We start from the raw sequence: 20932 nt of genomic DNA, 5'->3' as shown, positions 1-20932 counted from the left end.
TCTCCATTGAAAACTCACGTTTAGAGAATGTTACAAATAAAATGTCAAATTTCATTCAACATGTGCTTGTAATTTTTTTTTATAATGAAGTGTTCCACATGCGCTAAAAAGTGCCCTTCACCCCCCCCCCCCCCCTCCCCCGAGCACTTGCCCCCCAAAATGTCTGTGCACGCCACTGGCTGGCTGCAATGGTGAGGGGATGGTAAATCTTGTTTAAGTACATTTATGTAATTAAGAGATGATAAAATGTAAATATAAACATCTGTCATATTTTGGCTCGTGGACACCAACAAAACGAGTAAAGAAAGTGCATCAGCGTAGTTTACGTATAATTCGTAAAGAGTTTGTGCATCTGAACAGAAACTATGAAATAGCGCCCCCTGTGGTCACAAAACTCGACGGTCACATAATCTGGTGTAACACCTGTTGCAGTGAATCCAGCACGAGAATGTCAGAGCGACAAAAGCCTGATTTGTTTGGAAAACAAACGCGAAGTGGTGCAAAGCAAGGGAACCAGGAGACACGAGAAAAAGAGACACGGGAGGAAAGAGGTAAAAACTGATCAAGATATGAAATTATAGTGAAAGCACGGTGCTGGTAAAGTTGCGATGCTGCTTTTGAGATGATAAAATTCAGGTTAATGAACGTTTTTTCGCTAATGTTAGCATGTTCTGACGTTAGTTCTGTGTACAGCAGGTAAACTGTTAGCTCCATGCGGTCACTAGGCCACCTAGGTCTGACAAAAAATAAGGACACTGTCATACGCGAATGTAAAATGTTACGGGGGGGGGGTGTTTTAAATGGACACAGCGAGAAAAAAAGACGGATTTAAAGTGTGCAGAAACAGTCTAAATAGTCGTTTGAACTAACCTGGTGAAAACCGGGACATTCAATGATTTTTTTTGCCGGGACCGAATATTAAAAAGAAGGAAAACTGGGACAAACCGGGACAGTTTCGGGAAAACCGGGACAGGTGGCAACCCTAGCGGTCACGGGTGACGCTGGTTGTATTTTGACCTTTAGAATTGAGCCACATGAGTTAGAAATGTGTGGTTCTTAAAGAGGCATTATGAGTACTGAGTGATGTTTCCCTATCTAGGACTGTGGCTAATTACACTTGTATTGAGTGTTGAAGTAATGCTTATGGGCTTTTGACTAAATCGTGTTTGTGGAGGTGTGTAAACTATGTGAAGGTTTTGTGTTGTGTTGGAGCTGTATAGGAGGTTTATCGTTTGTTTGCCTTTTCTCTGTATGTTTGTATGGACATGGGAGGATGACTATTTTGTTTGTTTTATTTCGCAAGGAGACTTGGTTTAAGAGAGAGTTACACTAGTGATTTGTTGGCTTGACCCCAAATTTAACATTTTTGTAGGTGTGTACAAATATGAATATATATTATAAATGATCTGCGAGAGCTCAAAGAGCAACTTTGATGTCTCCATGTCCTGGCCACCGAGCCATTTTATCAGGGTTGTTGCACAAGAGAGGTCCTTCTCATCCACCCACCCACTGATCTTCAGACAAATTAATTTAGATTTGCCCTGCACCAGAGAAGTTTCCTTTCTGATCTATCACAAACCATGTCTAAATGGGGAAAGAAGATGAACTTCACCGAATGTGAAGTGGAGACGCTCCTGAATGAGGCGAGGAAAATTTTTTTGTTTGGCATGTTGTGGCATTATGGCGAAGCGCAAAAGGTCTGAGTGGGACAGCGTGCAGTCGATTATATTAGGGAAACCGGCTATCGCTGCAAATTGCGCTTTAATGTTTGCCTGGTCAACCGCTTCATATGGGAACTTTATATACCTAGCTGACAGGCAGATGATCCCATCCAAAACAGCTGGCATGGCCCGGCTCAAAGATGGTCTGCCAGTTCTCTTTGAAATGAGCCAGTCGCCAGGAAGCCGAGCGTTGTTGCTGGCAATGTGTGACTCCTCACGTTTCTCTCTCCAAAACTGGACCCAACTCAACACAAGAGGACAGCTTTTGGAAATCTGAAACGGCTTATAAGCCAGTCATCATCATGGGCCAAAAAATCATAATGGTCACGGAAAACGTGCTCTCGGCGAATTCGGCCATTAGCAATATCCTCCAGTAATTCCAACGCTGGCATCTCCCAAGAACTCCAGCGCAACATTTAATTTAATTATTGCATGTTTATATAATCTAGGCTAAGTGGAAACACATTGAATGATTATTTCAGTAAGGCAGTGATATTGTCTGATTAATTTACTGTTTAATTTTCTGATAAATCTTCTTTATTTTACACAATAAGGGCTTACAACAATGTGTGCGTAAATGATATCTTAATAGTTGTAATTTCAATGCATCACCAAGTGTCGCTAATTGACAAAAACAAATTAGAAACATGTGTACGTCTGAAGTGAAAGATCAAATCTCACTCCAAGTGATCTTGAAAAGTTGGCAACTCTGACACAGTGTACAGATCTGTGCTGAACATAGAGTATCAGGTAGCAGGATATAACAAGTATCAGTATTGAATACCCTTCTGTATTTCTGTGGAAGTATTCCACTGCCTCTTTGGCTTTATCCAGGAAGGGCTTTATGACTTCAAGACCGTGAAGTTGTGGTCTTTGATGTCCAACAATCTGTAGTTAAACAAACTGCTGACACTTCTGCCTTATGTAGTTCATCACGCAGTTCTCTTAATCACCCACAAGGTGTCGCCATAAAACTACTAATCATATGTGCTGTACGATTACGCTGATGAGTACAGATGTAATACTGTACAGATGTTGAAAAAGAGTGACTGGCTCTAGTGTGTGCTGATCTGGTGAACGTTGGAGGTAGGAAGCTCCGGTCAGAGAGCTGGGCTCAGAGAGATTTTGGTTTTCCACTTTTTGTTTATTGAACATGGAATATCACGAGGATTGGATAAGAGATGGATGATACAGACATGAATTTGTAGAGATGTCCGAAAGGGTATGTGTAGATGGTTGTATGTGTGTGGTTTTGATGCATTGACGCACACAACTTTAAGATGGAGATGAAATACACAGCTGAACAAAGTTATCTCTCCTATCCTTTCGGTAAGGACCCACAGGCGATGCGCATGCGCACTCTACAAGCCCGGACTAATATACGGCAACGCAACGAAAACAAACTTCTTATATAAAACAACAAGATAGAAGGACAGTCTTTCGTACAGATGTAATACTGATAACAGTAAAAAAAATAAATGCTACCTCCTTCACCTACATAATGGGCAATCACACCACCTCCACCTGCATAACAGGCAATCAAACCTCCTCCACCCGCATTCTAATGTAATACTACTGTACAGATGTAATATTGATAGCATTTAAAAAATGAAACCCATGGAAAATTTTAATTTAATCCCTCCTGCCTAAATTAAATAGAAATGTGAATTTGCCCACGAGAGAAAGAAACATTCTGGATCAAATGTACACAAACATATCACAGTTTTAGTATTGGCAATCACACCTCCTCCACCTGCATTCTAAACACAGGGACCCCACTGCGTATATAATTTTGGCAATATTGTGTAAATGACCTGATTCAAAAGACCTGTATCTGCACTGCACCACTTCTGGCCAATAGTCTTTGTCCGCTATGACGTTTCTAACCCTCTGACCCATAGCGATCACTACAGTGGGCAACTGTTTAAACGTCATTTTCTCCTAAATACAAAGGTTTCATGGTGAAATTGCGTATCAGCATTTAGAATGCTCTCTGCTGCCACCCTCCATTGATGTTTATTCAGTGGTTAGTTGTTGTAACTACAAGTAAACCTCCTCTGAATCCAAGATGGCTGACAGACTACCACACTTGTTGAAGACTGCTGGAATATCCCGTCAAACCTTCTATTCTAGGCGAACCATAGAGGTGAAAAAATATGGTGACATACAGGAGTATTTACGTAACAATATTGTTCTTTTAGGTTTGAAAATTATTGTGGCGTGTGCCCCGGAGGGGTGGAAGCAGGAACTGGTTATTCTGTTCATTTCAACTCTCTCTCTTTATTTGAAGAAGCTCTTTAGTAAGGGAAAATGCTCTTTTATTCACCAGAGAGTTATCGAATGTGAGCAGAAGCTTCACCTTCACACAGCATGGGGGTGGTATATGACATTGACACGACACACAGGGATGGTGGGCACCATAAACAACATTTCTAACAGACATAAATACATCAGACAAAAGATTACACCTTACAGTACATGTTCACGGTATCACAACTTGACATAAACAGTTTATAAACATGAGACATTTTCTACACTAGGAATGACACGCAAGGGATTATGGGTGATATGGCAGCTCTCCGTAGCGGAGCCTCGCTACAATATATTTCAAATAAGTAGGAAATTGCTATTAACCATGTGCGTCATGCATTCCTAGGTAGCTATAGTTACATAAGACATAAGTATAGACATAAGTCATGTAGTTGATTCATCTTTTAATTATGACTATTTTGGTTGCAATTCAGTTCATTTTGGGTGTACCTACAAGTTAGTTTTTTTATATATATACTTTTTTGTGAAGATTAGTTGTTTGTGTCATTTTTAGACCACAAGTGCAGCAAATAATAGGGAAACTATAGAATAGTGCAGACAATTACCTCAGACTCCAGTGATGATAAGTATAGTGACAACAGTGATGATTGTGAGTGGCTGCCACAGAACAACAGAGATGAGGATGCTGACAGATAAGATGAGGGACAGGACGTTGAGGGACAAGATGCAGAAGGAGGTCAACGTGATGAGGTACAGGATGTTGAGGTACAGGATGATGAGGTACAGGATGTTGAGGGACAGGATGTTGAGGGACAGGATGTTGAGGGACAGGATGTTGAGGGACAGGGTGATGAGGGACTAGGGTTGCAACGGTATGAGATTTTCACGGTATGATAACCGTCTCAGAAAATACCGCGGTATCACGGTTATCACGGTATCACAGTTAGTTTGTATATTATTAAAAGATACACTGACCCTTAAAGAAATTACAAGTTTTTTTGTTCAATTAACGATTTATTGTAGAAACCTGGAACTATTGTATACAAAATGTCTCCTTAAAAAAAAAAAAAAAAGCTGTAAACATGTTTATATAAATACTGCAAAATTAGAGAAACCTAAATCATGGATTTCAGTACAATTATTTAAGTTTAAATTATTTAATATCTGATAAACTGAGCCTGGGTCAGTGTCTGATCAACAACTGTTGTAAACGTCCGTTGTACTGCCAAGTTAGAATATAACCAGATACTGCAGAAAGAGAGGATTTATTTATGACATCATCACAATAGAGATTTCTATTTTAAGGCGTTCACACGGAGTCTGGTTTTAACATATGAAAAACAGACACGTTAGAATTTGAAAATGAACGCATGTAAATTAATGGCGTCTTTCACATCCAGTGAAAGCAAGGACCATAAAAAGCTAGAATTATACTTTCACTAGTGACTGTAGCGCGCGATTCCGCACAGTTCTCTTGCATTACGTTAACAAATACAAGCCTCTTTTAATTCCAGGACGAAACATGAGAGAACGTGAAGACGTTAAGATTGGGCGTTTTGAAAATAAACAACCATTAAATAATGTGATGAAAAAGCTAATCATTTCGAGTATATGTATAAATATTTAACTTAAGTGTTGGGAAACATTGAAACGGACCTTTAAAGTTACGTACAAGTGCTTTAATTCCACCTTATAAAGGTGTATGAACCCTGCAAACATGACTTTGTTCATTGCGCTGAGGCGCGGCGCGCATAGTGCACGACCTCGCGAATCGACAGCGCGCGAGACCCTCGCGCACGGGTGGAGCCAACGTCATTTTCGCCGCTGATTTTAGTTTAGCTTTTTTTTTTTTTTTTAAACATTTGTTAAGTCTGATGCACTTTCTGTCATTTTCACCGCTGTGTGCTAAGTAGCTGAACCGGAGCGGAGTTGCGCATGCGCGGGTCAGTTTCTCTGCTGGCTTGCTTTTTACCGGTAATAAGCAAACGCACACGGTATGATAACCGTGCATTTTAATACCGTGGTATACCGTGAAACCGGTTACCGCTGCAACCCTATGAGGGACAGGGTGATGAGGGACAGGATGTTCAGGGACAGGATGTTCAGGGACAGGGTGTTGAGGTACAGGATGATGAGGGACAGGGTGTTGAGGTACAGGATGATGAGGGACAGGATGTTGAGGGACAGGATGTTGAGGGACAGGATGTTGAGGGACAGGGTGATGAGGGACAGGGTGATGAGGGACAGGGTGATGAGGGACAGGATGATGAGGGACAGGATGATGAGGGACAGGGTGATGGGGGACAGGGTGATGGGGGACAGGATGATGGGGGACAAGACGATGAGGGACAGGATGCAGTTGTCCGCATGGTGCCTGCCCAGAGAAATTTTCGCAAGGCACCTGCCTGCCAGAAATTACCGAGCCCGGGAGGGGACATGGGTAAAAAATAAAAATTAAACGAGGGAACGTTTTACAATTCGAGCGCACGTTTTCTGTAATTCGTGCTCACGATTTATTAATTCGTGCGCACGATTAACAATTCGTGCGCACGTTTTGTTTTAATCGTGCGCACGTTTTAATTAAACTCGTGCTCACGATTTAGTAATTCGTGCGCACGATTAACAATTCGTGCGCACGTTTTCATTCATTCATTTGCAAACCCTACTGGCCTAAGCGCATACATTGCAGATACAAGGAGAGAGGCAGTAACAGTTCCCTGAAACTGTATATACTTTGATTGTTTAGATTTATGCCACAATGAACAGAGATACGTTTATTAGGTCTTATTTGCTTATGCTGTGGCTCTGCCCGTGCGCGAGGGTCTAGCGCGCTGTCGATTTACGAGGTCGTGCACCTCTCGAATTTTGTAACTTCGCGCGCCGCGCCTCAGCGCAATGAACAAAGTCATGTTTGCAGGGTTCATACACATTTACAAGGTGGAATTAAAGCACTTGTACGTCATTTTCAAGGTCCAGTTCAATATTTCCCAGCACGATAAACTTAAATAAGTTAAACATTTATACATATACTCGAAATTATTCGAAATAATTCGCTTTTAATCACATTGTTTAATGGTTGTTTATTTTCAAAACGCCCAATCTGAACGTCTTCACGTTCTCTCATGTTTCGTCCTGGAATTACAAGAGGCTCGTATTTGTTAACCTAATACAGGAGAACTGTTCAGTTAGACAGATAATTGTTGTGAAACGAAGTAGTTACAATTTCAAGCATTTAAAGTAGCCTATTCAAACCTGAAACACAAAGCAACATTAAAATTCGTCATAAATGTTCATTAAAAGGCTTAGAATTCGCTTCAGATGCCGTTTACTGATTGTGATTCCCCGCTGTGCAAGGGAAGCTACAATGTCCTCATGACGCATAAGCAAATAAGACCTAATAAACGTATCTCTGTTCATTGTGGCATAAATCTAAACAATCAAAGTATATACAGTTTCAGGGAACTGTTACTGCCTCTATCCTTGTATCTGCAATGTATGCGCTTAGGCCAGTAGGGTTTGCAAATGAATGAATGAAAACGTGCGCACGAATTGTTAATCGTGCGCACGAATTACTAAATCGTGAGCACGAGTTTAATTAAAACGTGCGCACGATTAAAACAAAACGTGCGCACGAATTGTTAATCGTGCGCACAAATTAATAAATCGTGCGCACGAATGACAGAAAACGTGCGCTCGAATGGTAAAACGTTCCCTCGTTTAATTTTTATTTTTTACCCATGTCCCCTGCCGGGCTCCGTAAGAAATATGTCTGGAAACTCAGACGACTATGAAAGAGATGTGCTCCCTTTTCAAGGAGATTGGAGAGTGAATGTTGAGGGAAGAGAACCAGTCTATTTCTTTAGGGATCTATTTCTATAGGGATTTTAGTACCAGTACTGGCACAAATGTACTGGTCCAGTGAGGATGGCCTTCATCTTGGAATAATTGCAGATGACATGATGTCTGTGAATAGATATGAGCAAATTCTGAGTTATCTGCACTTTGTGGATAACTGTACTTACCAGCCAGCAAACATGGACAAGCTCTTCAAAGTAAGACCAGTGCTAAGAACACTTCAGAAAACATTCCTGGTGGCAGCAGACCCTGAAGAGTTCCAATCAATTGATGAACAAATCGTTCCCTTCAAAGGCCAACTGTCACTCCCCAGGGTTTGGGCTTTTTTTGGTATGTATTGTTTGAATGAAAGTGTGGGTGAGGGCAGGGTCCTCGGGTTATGTATACGGATTTGAAGTGTACCAGGGGTCAGCAGTAGTTTGGGAATGGCTGGAGATGTAGTGATGTGCCTTTGTGATGACATAAAGCACAAAAAAAACCACAAGGTGTTTTTTGACAATTTCTTCTGCAACATTTCACTCCTTGAGGCCTTGAAAGACGCGGGCATCTATGACACAGGTACATGCAGAGCAAACGGAATGAAAGGAGCTAGTCAGAAACTCAAGAGTGAACAACTAAAAGAAGGCAGAGGGGCCTGCTCTGTTGTCAGCACAAATGGAAACATCACTGTCACACGTTGGCTTGACAGTTCAGTCATCCACACGGCTTCGACCTGTGCTGGCCGATCCCCTGAAGACATGGCCAAAAGATGGCTCAAGAAAGAAAAGATGATGATCAGTGTCCAAAGATCCTCCTCGGTGGCCCTTTGACCAGTGTGTGGCAGTGTATCCCCACAGATGTAGAAACAAGCGGTGATGCATCCGAGTGTTTCTTCATTTTTTTGGATGTGACCACAATGCCAGGTGCCTGTATCTGATGTCTAGATTGGAAAAGATGAATCTCCTCATCGTCAAAGCTTCTGTGGCTCATGCACTGATCAATGCTGGCTCCCTCCAGTAAAGCGGAAGAGGGAGACCCAGACGGACCTCCAGCAATGCGCAGAACAGTGATCAGATACCTAGTGTGGTCAGGTTAAGCACTGGAAATCCATGGCCCAAGCTCACTGATATATAAAAAAAAAACACGGAAGACCAAATACATCTGCACGCGCTGCCATGTGGCACTGGGCCCTGGATGCTTTGCCAATTTTCATGTAGCTTAGGATGATTGCCTAGAAAAATTGTTTTAGAGACTTTTTGAAACATTCATTTATCTTGCATGTAGCTTTATAGTGTTTGTTTTCTTATTTAGCCCTAAACAGTAAGGCTATAGCATGTTAAAGGGCTTTTCAATGCATAAGAATGAAATGAATGCTCATGGATTTATGATAAACTTCAGTTTGATTCATTCTTACTGTTGGAAAGACCGTTGCACCCCCGTACATACTGCAGCGGAGAGCGCCGCTGCTGACACGTCAGAGGCGGGCGACATCAGAGGCGGGAGTTATTGAGCACATGCGAACTCGGACTGATTCTTCATACCTGCCGTGTGTGTATTTGTGTGTTTGAAGTATGCGTTCATGACAAAATGTGAGTATTTGTTACAGTCCTGGAATTATTGTAAGATTAGTTAAGGGTAGATATTTCCCCCCCTGTTGTTAATGTACTGGAGCAATGCTGAAGTTCAGCTGCCGTGAACTTACGATTTTGGCCTGCTAGTTAATTAGTGTGAAGTTATCGCTAATTTCTGTGACATTGTCCGGTTTATTATTTGTAGTTAATTCTTGTAAGGTCTAAGGACAATACTGAATTAGTTTGAATATTAGGCACGCTGCGAGCGTGTAGAAAACACCATGTATGTTTGTTACCATTAACTGTTGTATGGTTATGTTAATGCATGTCATCTGCTATTTGTTGCAGACCATACGTTACACACTTCTCTTCACTATCTTTACTGCTCGCCTGCTAGATAAACCCATGAGCATTGTGATTACTGTGGACTCGATGTGCTGTGCTGAGAGTGTGATTAAAAAATATTGTGGCATGGTATGGGAGAAGGAGGCTGCAGACAAGTCCATTCTTACAACAACAGAGGTTTTATTCTCACCTCGCAGGAAAATTGGCACTCGCAGGCACAATCAGATCAAACTCGAGGCCTCAAATAACTTTGCTTTGCACATGAAACACAGGGGGTGGTCATGAAGACGGCATCGTTACACATACATGGAGGGGGGACTCAGATAATGCACATGTACATAAAAATGGTCCGGGGTGACTTAACACAATTAATAATCATTAATAACACTATACAGACATAAACATCACATATCACCCCGTGCATTCTCCAGTGTTCTGACCAACACTCCGAAGGTGGATGAAATCATATTAAGAACTTGCCTAACACAGTCCATTAGCCTTGCCTCTATCGAACACTTACATTAAGTTTATACAGTTTTATGTTGAGTGCTTAAGCGCATGTAGTCCACTGTGGTGGACATGTCTGTAACTTCCTGGACAGTCCCAGGAAAACCGGGACAAGTGGCAACACTAGGTGACGGAGGCACTTGAGGGTGTAGTTTGCCATATGGATGACGGGCTGGTGTGGGGGTCGTACACAAGAGGAGCATGATGCCACGCTTGAGAAAATTCAGAAGACATTACCTTAAACATTGATAAATGTGACCTGTCAAAGTCAAAGGTGATCTTTCTAGGTCATGTGGTCTTTGCCAGTGGCATCTGCCCGGACTTGCAGTTGGACTCACATGAATGGTTATTTCACACGACACCACCAACAGATATGTAAGGTGTGGGAAATTTTGGCAATTTGAGAGACAAAATATTTTAAATTGGAAACTAAAATGACTGCCTTGCAGCACTTTGAAAGCCACAGCGTTTCAATACAAAAAATAATCTGCCTTTTGACACACTAAGTATGTTTAATTTGTGCAGATACAAATTATATGTGTGTTTCTTTGTCACACCAATGAGTTTACTGAGAAACTTTAACGAGCGATTTATTATAAGGTCAACAGCAAAACATCGGAAACCAGACTGGCTACAATCCAAAGCCAGAAGTCAGGCGACACTTGGCAAGATCTTTGGGTTCCTGGCAGCCTTTCATACTACGTTAATGAAACCAAAACAATGAATAAAATGCTGGTGGATGTGATAAGTACTGGCGGAGAATGTTGGCGTTCTGGATGTTTCTGGTGGCGAAAAGCGTGTATGGACAGACACCTCCCTGACAGGTGCTGCAATACCTCTGGTGCTACCGGCCTGGTCTGGTTTTGTCCAGTCTTTGCTACGTCTCATATCTTGCAACCATTTCCCTTCATTGTTTTTGCCTGTATCGTGTTTTCAACCTACATGTGCATGTATACCCCTGGTATTCCTATTGCTGTGTTGGATATTCTATTTAAATCTCATGCATTTCCTTCTCTGTGGTTTTGCCACGTTGCATATTCTTATATATTTTTTGATTTTGCATATACGCCCTAGCTTAATGAGATCAGACAAGAGATCTGTGATTACTCTTAAACGCCATTATTGCAAAACATTTATTTATTAAGATGTTAATAAATCTAATGCCTTTGCAATGATTGATGTGAAATGGCGTTAACACATGCATTATTACAATATTGGGGAGACCGGGTATGGTTGTAACACTTTTTGCTTCAGCACCTGTAACTGAATTTTTGAGCTAGGGTTCTCAAACTTTTATACAAAGTACAGACATTTGTTTACTACAAATGGCACCAATTCAAACCTCAATTCAAATATCACAGCCCTAACCTAGTTTTTTTGCCAGCACCGAATATTAAATAGAAGACAAACTTGGACAAACCGGGACAGCCCGGGAAAACCGGCACAGGCACGTGAAAACCGGGACTGTCCCGGAAAAACCAGGACAGGTGGCAACACTAGGCGGGAGCAGGATTAAAACAAGTGGGAGCGGGATTAAAAAAGCAGTCCCGTGCAGACCTCTACTCCTGGTGCTCGACTCAAATGAACAAAGTCATGTTTGCCGGGTTAACGTAATACAAGAGAACTGTTCAGTCAGACAGCTATTTGTTGTGAAACGAAGTAGTTAGTAATTCCGAAGTAATTCCAAGCATTTTCAAGCACTTTAGCCAAAATTCCAGCACTTTTCAAACCTGAAACACACATACATAATTAATCTTGTATGTGTATACCGTGTATACACACACACACGTATACACGATCAGTGTTGGGAACGTTACTTTAAAAAAGTAATTATAGTTACTCACTACTTGTTCAAAAAAAGTAACTGAGTTAGTAACTGAATTACTCTATAATAAAAGTAACTCGTTACCAGGGAAAGTAACTATTTGCGTTACAGTAAAAAAAAAGTTATATGCCAATGAATAAGGATTTTTTTGAAAAAGCAGTTTTCACAGTCAGTGAAAGCACAGACCAGTGCAGGGTAAAATCCTTTAAAATCCCAAATCTTTGTAAAAAAAAAAAAAAAAAAAAAAAGCAAAAGTAAACAGTTACACTATAAAAAGTGCATTTATATCTATCAAATTAAACTAAATTCTCTCAACCTGAGACAACTGGTTTGTTCACAACAGAAGTAAACTTAACAATAAAACCTCTATTCTTAAATAAATCAAATACCCAGTCTGGTAGACATTCAGGAACTTCAAGTATTTTCTTAAATAATGTTTATATCGCCACCTTGGAAATGTAAATTTTACTTCGGCTTGTTCCTGACTCTCCATTTCTGCCTCTTCTACGTTTGTGTCGTGTGTCACTAGTGTGATTCGGCGCGCGTGTAAAAACACTGGCTCTGATTGGCTAACATAACGCTGCCTTAGCCAATCGCTTACTGACTTGTTAAGTTAAACAGGTGTTAGACGAGAAATGTGACCTATCGAGATCTGTGACTCCTCACTAGCCTGGGCAGCGGTCCGCTCGCATTACTGTATATCAATATATAGTAACGCACCGCTTTTAATGACCAGTAACGTCAACGGCGTTGTAACGACAAGAAAAGTAATTAATTATATTATCCCGTTACTGACAAAATGACAAAATTGACGTTACTGACTCAAATGTAAATGTGTGTGTGTGTGTGTGTGTGTGTGTGCGCAGTGCTGAAGAACACATGATCACTTAGGTCCAACCTCCCAGTTGTCTACGTCATGTAGTTTCCTATTTATTCACAAATGCCAGGTTTTTGTAAGAGCTGCTGTATCACTGCATCTGTACAGCGGGGCGGTCATGGTCTGATTGTTAGGTAACTGACCTTGTGACTGGAAGGTCATGGGTTTGATCCCGAGGTCATGACTGAGGTGCCCTTGGGCAAGACACCTAACACCAAGCCCTATTGAGTTTGATGAAAATTAAATGCTGGAGACTCATTATGCTGATATAAATATAGAGCACTGCCTTCAACGCAGACACACGGCAACAATGACACTCACAGTTAGTGTCAGACGAACACACCTGTCCTTCCCAGATGGTCATGAACACCTGTGAAATGGAGCACACCTGTGAAATGGAGCACTTTACTTACGCAAGTATCCATGAAATCTCATGTTAACTTTTACAAGGGACATGATTTGGGAATTTGAAGATTTGCCTGTTGGATTAGAAGGAAGACACAGGCTAACTTCTGTCCTTTTTGATTTATATTTTTTATCTAACATTTTCTTTCAACATCTGCATTTTCTATCAACTTCAGCATCTATCCAGTTATGCACTTGTAACCTGTCAAAGATTTTTTTTGAGTTGCCACTCCCATTTCATTTACGGAGAGACTTCTCATTCTCTTAGACTTATTACAACAACTTTATGTCCAGAAAACGAATCCCGTCCTAATAGTACAGATTACGTGTTCTGGGATAGTAAAGCAATGGGGGAATCGCATAATTTTCGTCTCCTCGTTATAATTTGCAATCTCATAGTGGCCATGGGCGCTCTCCACATCTCTGTAATGGTGTTTTACTACCTGAGACACTCCGGAGCCGGCGAGTACTTGTGGAACGTGCAGGTGTCCACGGCATCACAGCGGGCAGCCTTCACCACCCCGCCGGGAGCAGAGGACGTCGCTGTGGTCTCCGCAAACGTCACTGAGGTGACTCGGATACGGGAGAAATGTCCCGAGACGTCCCCACATTTAGGTACGTACCTGATGTCTGTTGCCAAAGCTTTAAACCAGACGATGAATGAGCTGTGCTTTATCAAGTCTCATTCAAATAAGCCGTGTTATGTATATATTAAAAAATTACTCTTGTGGACATATGATTACAATCCATTGTTTTTCCATTTAAAAAAACTACAAGGAGAACTTAGATTTGGCTTACCATAGTATATATATGGAGTTCAATTTCTTTTTTTATACACATTTATTTTTGTTAAATTTTCTCTCCTCCCCTGGGTGATATTATTTTTATATATATATATATATATATATATATATATATATATATATATATATATATATATATATATATATATATATATATATAATATTATTATTATTATCATTATTATTATCATTATATATAATATATAAACGTTTTCCGATTCTCGAACAAAACCTGCAGTTTCTACACACAAAACAAAAATAAAAGGAAATGTATATTGCTATATCGTGCAGCCTAGGCCGATAGTCAAAGCTGAGTTCATCATTATTAACGATTTATTAATCAGTATTTCAACTTATTGAAGGAAACCCATAACAAAACGCCTGCGAACAGAGGCTTTTCTTAGATCGTCCCGAGTCGCAGGAAGAGAAACGAATGTTTAACTCAAACATCTACTTGGTCTGGGTGATAACTAACGCTCCATACGAAACTAAATCAGGATCTCGCAGGTTTAATAAAGGGGCGAATATAATCACTAATTGTACTAATTGTATCAGTGTTGGTTTCTTGGAGATGTAAAGTTGTAACTTGGTGCGCTGTTAAACTAAGACATGCTGTCTGCAAATGATGGTTTATTTATGTTATAAACACTAATTGACAATACAATATTCACAAGTGTTAATGAGAACATCATGGTTTGTTGAAAATACAACACTAGAAACTCGTTCATCATGTATTCTAGTAATTTATATGTAGTTCGGATGTGTGACAAACTAACCTAGTCCGAGTAGAGTTTACCATTATCGACCAGTATAGCTATTATGATTTTCAGATATGCATTTTGTTACTTACACCGAACATTTATTTCTGATTATTTATTTCTGATAATTATTATGATAAAATAATGTAACGGAGCGACACACAGGAGTGAGAGATTTATTCTGGGCAAATCCAATCTCATAATAATTATGACGGTTCAGGGTCACAGAACCAACACGGAACAGATCCAGAAACAGACGTGGAATAAAAAAAACGTTAAAAACACGTCCTGCTCTCTGAGCTGTTCGTCTGGTCATTTATGTCCTGCCTTCATTTTTCTTCATGCTCATCATGTTTCCTGGTACCACTGATGTTGACTCGTTCAGCCTGGACCGGTTAAACAAACCTGATCGCAAATTTCCTTATTAAGAATCACGAAAGCGTGAAACACCGAAATGCTGGAAATCAAACAGCAGTAATCACGTGTGGCAGACTCTGTTAGCACTGTACTGTTAGTACATGTTAGTACTGTAGTATTAGTAATGTAGTTTTAGTCCTGTAGTGTTAGTACTGTACTGTAGCCTATCATATTTATATAATACCGCGGTAGGCATGGCACGCACGCACGCACGCATACATGCACGGCATCTAACCCGTTTAAGATGAACCGATTATCGACCACTCAGATGCAGCTTGTTTATTTCCTTATTTAAATCCACAAGGTCCAAAAAACTCTTCCAACTTCTGGGCTGATCAAAGCGCGTTTTCTGTAATGGTGCACCGTGTGTCTGACTGGTAGCTCCACGCGGTCACGGGTGACCTGGTTGTTTTTTGGCTTTCAGACTTGGCCATAATGAGTTAGAAATATGTGGTTCTTAAACAGGGCTGGACTGGGACAAAGAAAATCGTCCCTGGCATTTTTGGTTTAGACCGGCCCCTCATAATTAGCGGAGCACAACTGACTTGCAATTTATGTATGTGGGGTATGACATGGAATATTTTTTTTATTACTGGTTAAAGTCATTAGACTCAATCTTAGCATTATTATATCACAATCACTTTTATGATTTTATTTAAATCTTTAATATGTATTTACTATTTTCTGAATTTCTCTGATATAACAGCTCAATTCTAATTCTTCAGGTTAAGGGTGCTCCCTCCTTTAAACAGCTATAATATGTATTTGTATCTGGCTACAAACAGCTGCTTTATGAATGCAACGCAAACATGTCTTTAAAGCATTTGACACCGTTTTACTCTTATTCAGTGTGTCCCAATTTTATATCTTTTTACACTTACTGTAGTCATCCTTAAATTGCAAACCTTTTATTTATCATTTATAAGTTTTAATAAGTTTTACTTTTTTGAGTGCTTTTTAAAACATGTTGAACCACAGCATAGAGGCTACAAATTCAAACTACTATGAAGCCTTTCAACACACCTTTAACCTAAATATCTAAAATGCTATGATAGCCTAAAATGGACACTTGCTGCTCATCCAACACTTCTCAGTCTTGACTATTCGCTATTTTATCAGAATAAGGGCGCGTGGCTGCCAGATTTGGGAAGTATGTAAATACCAATTAATACTGATACTAATCAATCACCATTGCTCATCATTCTCATGTAATAAAGTCCCTGTGTTATCCTAACGTTACTACCTGCTTACATACTACACTTTCCCTCTCAGTCTGTCCCTCGGTTTCTCTTTCACAAGTGTGCATCTCTGGGTGCTGCTCTCCCTGTCTGCTGCTGCTGTCTTCACCTACAGAGGACGCAGAGGCTACAGCAGCGAACATGTCTGTGGTTTTTACACATTTTGTAGCATCTACATTGAGACTCTTCAATTTCTTCACGCGTAACTTATCCGCTCCTCCTTTCTGCCGCTTCTGTTGCTCCATGCTGCCTCTCCTTTAACAACGTGCTCAACACTGAACGTAGCGGGAGTTACAGCGGACCACGCAGAGAAAGGGTGGGGCCGCTTTCGTCCTATATCCTGATTGGTTCAGTCCACTGTCTATATTGAAGAGGGGCCAATGGGCCGCCCCTCTAAATTGTGGGCCGGTCTCTTAGAAAAAAGGGAAAGAAAAAATCCATCGGCCCCTGAGGACTGTCGGGCCACCGGGCAAATGCCCGGTACGCCAGATTACCAGTCCAGCCCTGTTCCTAAAGTACTGATGAGTAGGCTACTTATGAGTACTCACGTGATGTTTCCCGATCTAACATTATTGTAGGTGTAAATATATAAATATTAAGATAACGAACTATACAAAACAGACACGTAAACGGACATAGAATGTAAACTAAACATGAGAACACCAGAGTAACCAAAATATTCACCCACTATAAACGGTGAATTCCAAAAGGTGACGGACTGCACAACATTAAGTTTAACAAACGCACTCGGGACAATAACCGCAACGTTCACTTACACGATTGGCGTCACAATAACCTGCACAATCACCATCAATAACTCACAACACAAGCCTGAACACCAACGATAAACAGGTGTTGGTCATAAAATTGGAATATCATGAAAACGTTTTATTTATTTCAGTAATTCCATAAAAAAGTGAAAATTGTAAATTATACTCATTCATTACACACAGACTGATTTCTGATATTTCAAGTGTTTATTGTTGTGTGTGAGGTTTTCATTAGTTGTCAGTTATAATAATCAAATTAAAAGAATTAAACACTTGAAATATATCAGTCTGTGTGTAATTAATTAGTATAATATACAAGTTTCAGTTTTTGAATGTAATTATTGAAATAAAACATTTTTTCTATAGAAATAAGTACTAACAGCTGAATCTGATAACACGGGGCGTGGCCAAAATGAACGGAAAGCGATGACACGAGACATGATTGACAGGTGGGCGTGGCTAGACGTGACTCTGACATGTCTTTATTATTATACGAACTGGCATGCCTTTCTGCTGTGATGTCCTCTGTTACCTCTTGAAAAGGTTTCAGAACTGTGCACACCTCTTTCAGCATGACAATTTCTTCTACAGCCAAGGACGTGGGTTGATGCGTTTATCTCTGGTCATGGGGGTGACTGCCTTCTCGTCCCACCCCGTGATACCGCCCTGCTTGAGATACAACCCGCCCTCGCCATGTGCTCTTGAATACCCTTCTGTATTTCTGTGGAAGTATTCCACTGCCTCTTTGGCTTTATCCAGGAAGGGCTTTATGACTTCAAGACCGTGAAGTTGTGGTCTCTGATGTCCAAAAATCTGTAGTTAAACAAACTGTGGACACTCTGCTGCGTTATGTAGTTCATCGCGTAGTTCTCAAAATGCGCCACAAGGTGTCGCCATAAAACTACTAATCATATGTGCTGCACGATTACGGTGATGAGTACAGATATAATACTGTACAGATGTAATACTGATAACAGTAAAAAAAATTAATGCTACCTCCTTCACCCACATAACGGGCAATCACACCACCTCCACTTGCATAACAGGCAATCACACCTCCTCCACCCGCATTCTAAACACAGGGACCCCACAAGGCTGCGTATGAGAGCCTGATGCTCTTAGCTCTGTTTACGCATGACTGCACCACAGTCCTCTATCACAATAGTCACATTTGCAGACGACACCACAGTAGTTGGCCTTATTTCCGACAGAGATGAAAGAACCTACGGGAATGAGGTGGCTTTTCTAGGTGAATAATGCAAGGACAACAACCTTAGGAGATCAGCAAGAACTTCAGGAGGAAATTAGAGCCAGATCATCTCCCCCTCCACATATCTGCACATATAGTGGCCGTATATACAATATAGCTAAGGCTCCTGCCAATCACAGATAACAGATCAGACAGAAGGTGTGGTAAATGATGTGAGAGACAAAATCAAGACGTAAACTAAAATTACTGCCTCGCCGCATTTTGAAAGCAACACGGTTCAAGGCCAAGCTGAAACGGTGTTCTTTGACTGAACATACACTATATTGCCAAAAGTATTTGTTCACGTATCCAAATTATCGGAATCAGGTGTCACTTCCATGGCCACACGTGTATAAAATTAAGCACCTATAAGCATGCAGAATGGTTTTACAAACATTTGTGAATGAATGGGTCGCTCTTGGGAGCTCAGTGAATTCCAGCGTGTATCTGTGATATGATGCCACCTGTGCAACAAATCCTGTCATGAAATTTCCTCATTCCTAAATATTCCACAGTCAACTTTCAGCTGTATAATAATAAAATGTAAGTGTTTGGGAATGACAGCAACTCAGCAACAAAGTGGGTAGGCCAGGTAAACTGACTGAGTGGGGTCAGCTGATGCTAATGTGCATAGTGTGAAGAAGTCGCCAACTTCCTACAGCGTCAATCACTGCAGACATCAAACTTCATGTGGCCTTCAGATTTCCTCAAGAACAAATCAAATCAAATCAGATTCATTATCACATCACCAGAGTACAGGGACACCGGTGAGTGAAAAACTTGTGTGCGAGTTCCACAAATTGCAGAGACAATATTTACAATAAGACATATGAATTATAAACAATTTAACTAGTATATATACATATAAAAACTTACTCTGTATCCATAAAAATAGAGTATTGTTACAAATTTAGATATTTTAAATATATTAGAGTCATATAGGATTGCACAGAGAACGTAAGATGAGTGTACAACTAGCTATGGGTATTACAATACTGTGTAGATGTGCCAAGTAATCACAGTGAGTATGATGCTAGAGTAATTGTAGGTGCAAGGTACAGAATGAGTTATGTGGAAGCGCAGGGCTAGAGTATTGTCTTGGATTGGTGTGATAAAGTCCAATAGTCCAACAGTGTGCAGAGAGCTTCATGAAATGAGTTTCCATGGTCGAGCAGCTGCATCCAAGCCATACATCACCAAGTGCAATCCAAAGCGTCAGATGCAGTGGTATAAAGCACGCTGCCACTGGACTCTAAAGCAATAGAGGTGTGTTCTCTGGAGTGACAAATCACGCTTCTCCATCTGGAAATCTGATGGACGAGTCTGGGTTTGGTGGTTGCCAGGAGAACGGTATTTGTCTGACTGCATTGTGCCAAGTGTAAAGTTTGGTGGAGGGGGGATTATGGTGTGGGGTTGTTTTTCAGGAGCTGGGCTTGGCCCCTTAGTTCCAGTGAAAGGAACTCTGAATGCTTCAGCATACCAAGACATTTTGGACAATTCCATGCTCCCAACATTGTGGGAACAGTTTGAAGCTGGCCCTTTCCTCTTCCAACATGACTGTGCACCAGTGCACAAAGCAAGGTCCATAAAGACATGGATGGCAGAGTCTGGTGTGGATGAACTTGACTGGCCTGCACAGAGTCCTGACCTCAACTCGATAGAACACCTTTGGGATGAATTAGAGCAGAGACTGAGAGCCAGACCTTCTCATCCAACATCAGTGTGTGACCTCACAAATGGGCTTCTGGAAGAATGGTCCAAATCCCCATAAACACACTCCTAAACCTTGTGGACAGCCTTGCCAGAAGAGTTGAAGCTCTTCTAGCTGCACAGGGTGGACCAATGTCATATTGAACCCTATGGATTAGGAATGGGATGTAACTTAAGGTCATATGTGAGTCAGGGAAAGTGAGCAAATACTTTTGGCAATATAGTGTTAAGGACTTGACTCAAAAGACCTGTATCTGCACTGCACCACTTCTGGACAATAGTCTTTGGCCGCTATGACACTCAGGACATTTCTAAAGTTCTCTCGCGTTAGGACACGGTCGGCTTGTTTTGTGTATTTCATCGCACAGTTCTCAAACTTCGCCACTCTGTGTCACCATAAAACTGCTAATCGTCCATAGATACACCGATGAGTTCAACTGGAAGGTCTGTAAAAAAACTGATGGCATTCAAAGGAAATAAAGAATGTTACAAATATAGTGCGTGCACAAGTCAGTCCACACAGTCTATGCCAGTGGTTCCCAAAGTGGGGGGCGCGGAGCTATTGCAGGGGGTGCGGAGCTTGGAAGTAAAACATGTGCATATGTGTCAATATGGGGGGTGTGTGTGTAGG

At 40.9% G+C, this 20932-nt stretch overlaps 1 protein-coding gene across 1 annotated transcript in view; it reads left to right on the top strand.

The window, feature by feature from the left end:
• Positions 1–424: 424 nt before the first annotated feature.
• Positions 425–20932, top strand: part of LOC143519754 (beta-1,4-galactosyltransferase 1-like) — a 70812-nt gene continuing 50304 nt past the window's right edge. Inside the window, exons 1-2 of the mRNA XM_077013508.1 lie at positions 425–551; positions 13756–13971. Of these exons, the coding sequence (XP_076869623.1) occupies positions 449–551; positions 13756–13971 (319 nt within the window). The 5' untranslated portion in view covers positions 425–448. The remainder of the gene's footprint in view (positions 552–13755; positions 13972–20932) is intronic.

This window comes from Brachyhypopomus gauderio, chromosome 1 (assembly GCF_052324685.1).
Source record: "Brachyhypopomus gauderio isolate BG-103 chromosome 1, BGAUD_0.2, whole genome shotgun sequence".
Classification (NCBI taxonomy): Eukaryota; Metazoa; Chordata; class Actinopteri; order Gymnotiformes; family Hypopomidae; genus Brachyhypopomus; species Brachyhypopomus gauderio.
Note: the sequence above shows the minus strand (reverse complement) of the source record. Positions and strands in the feature narration are given on the sequence as shown.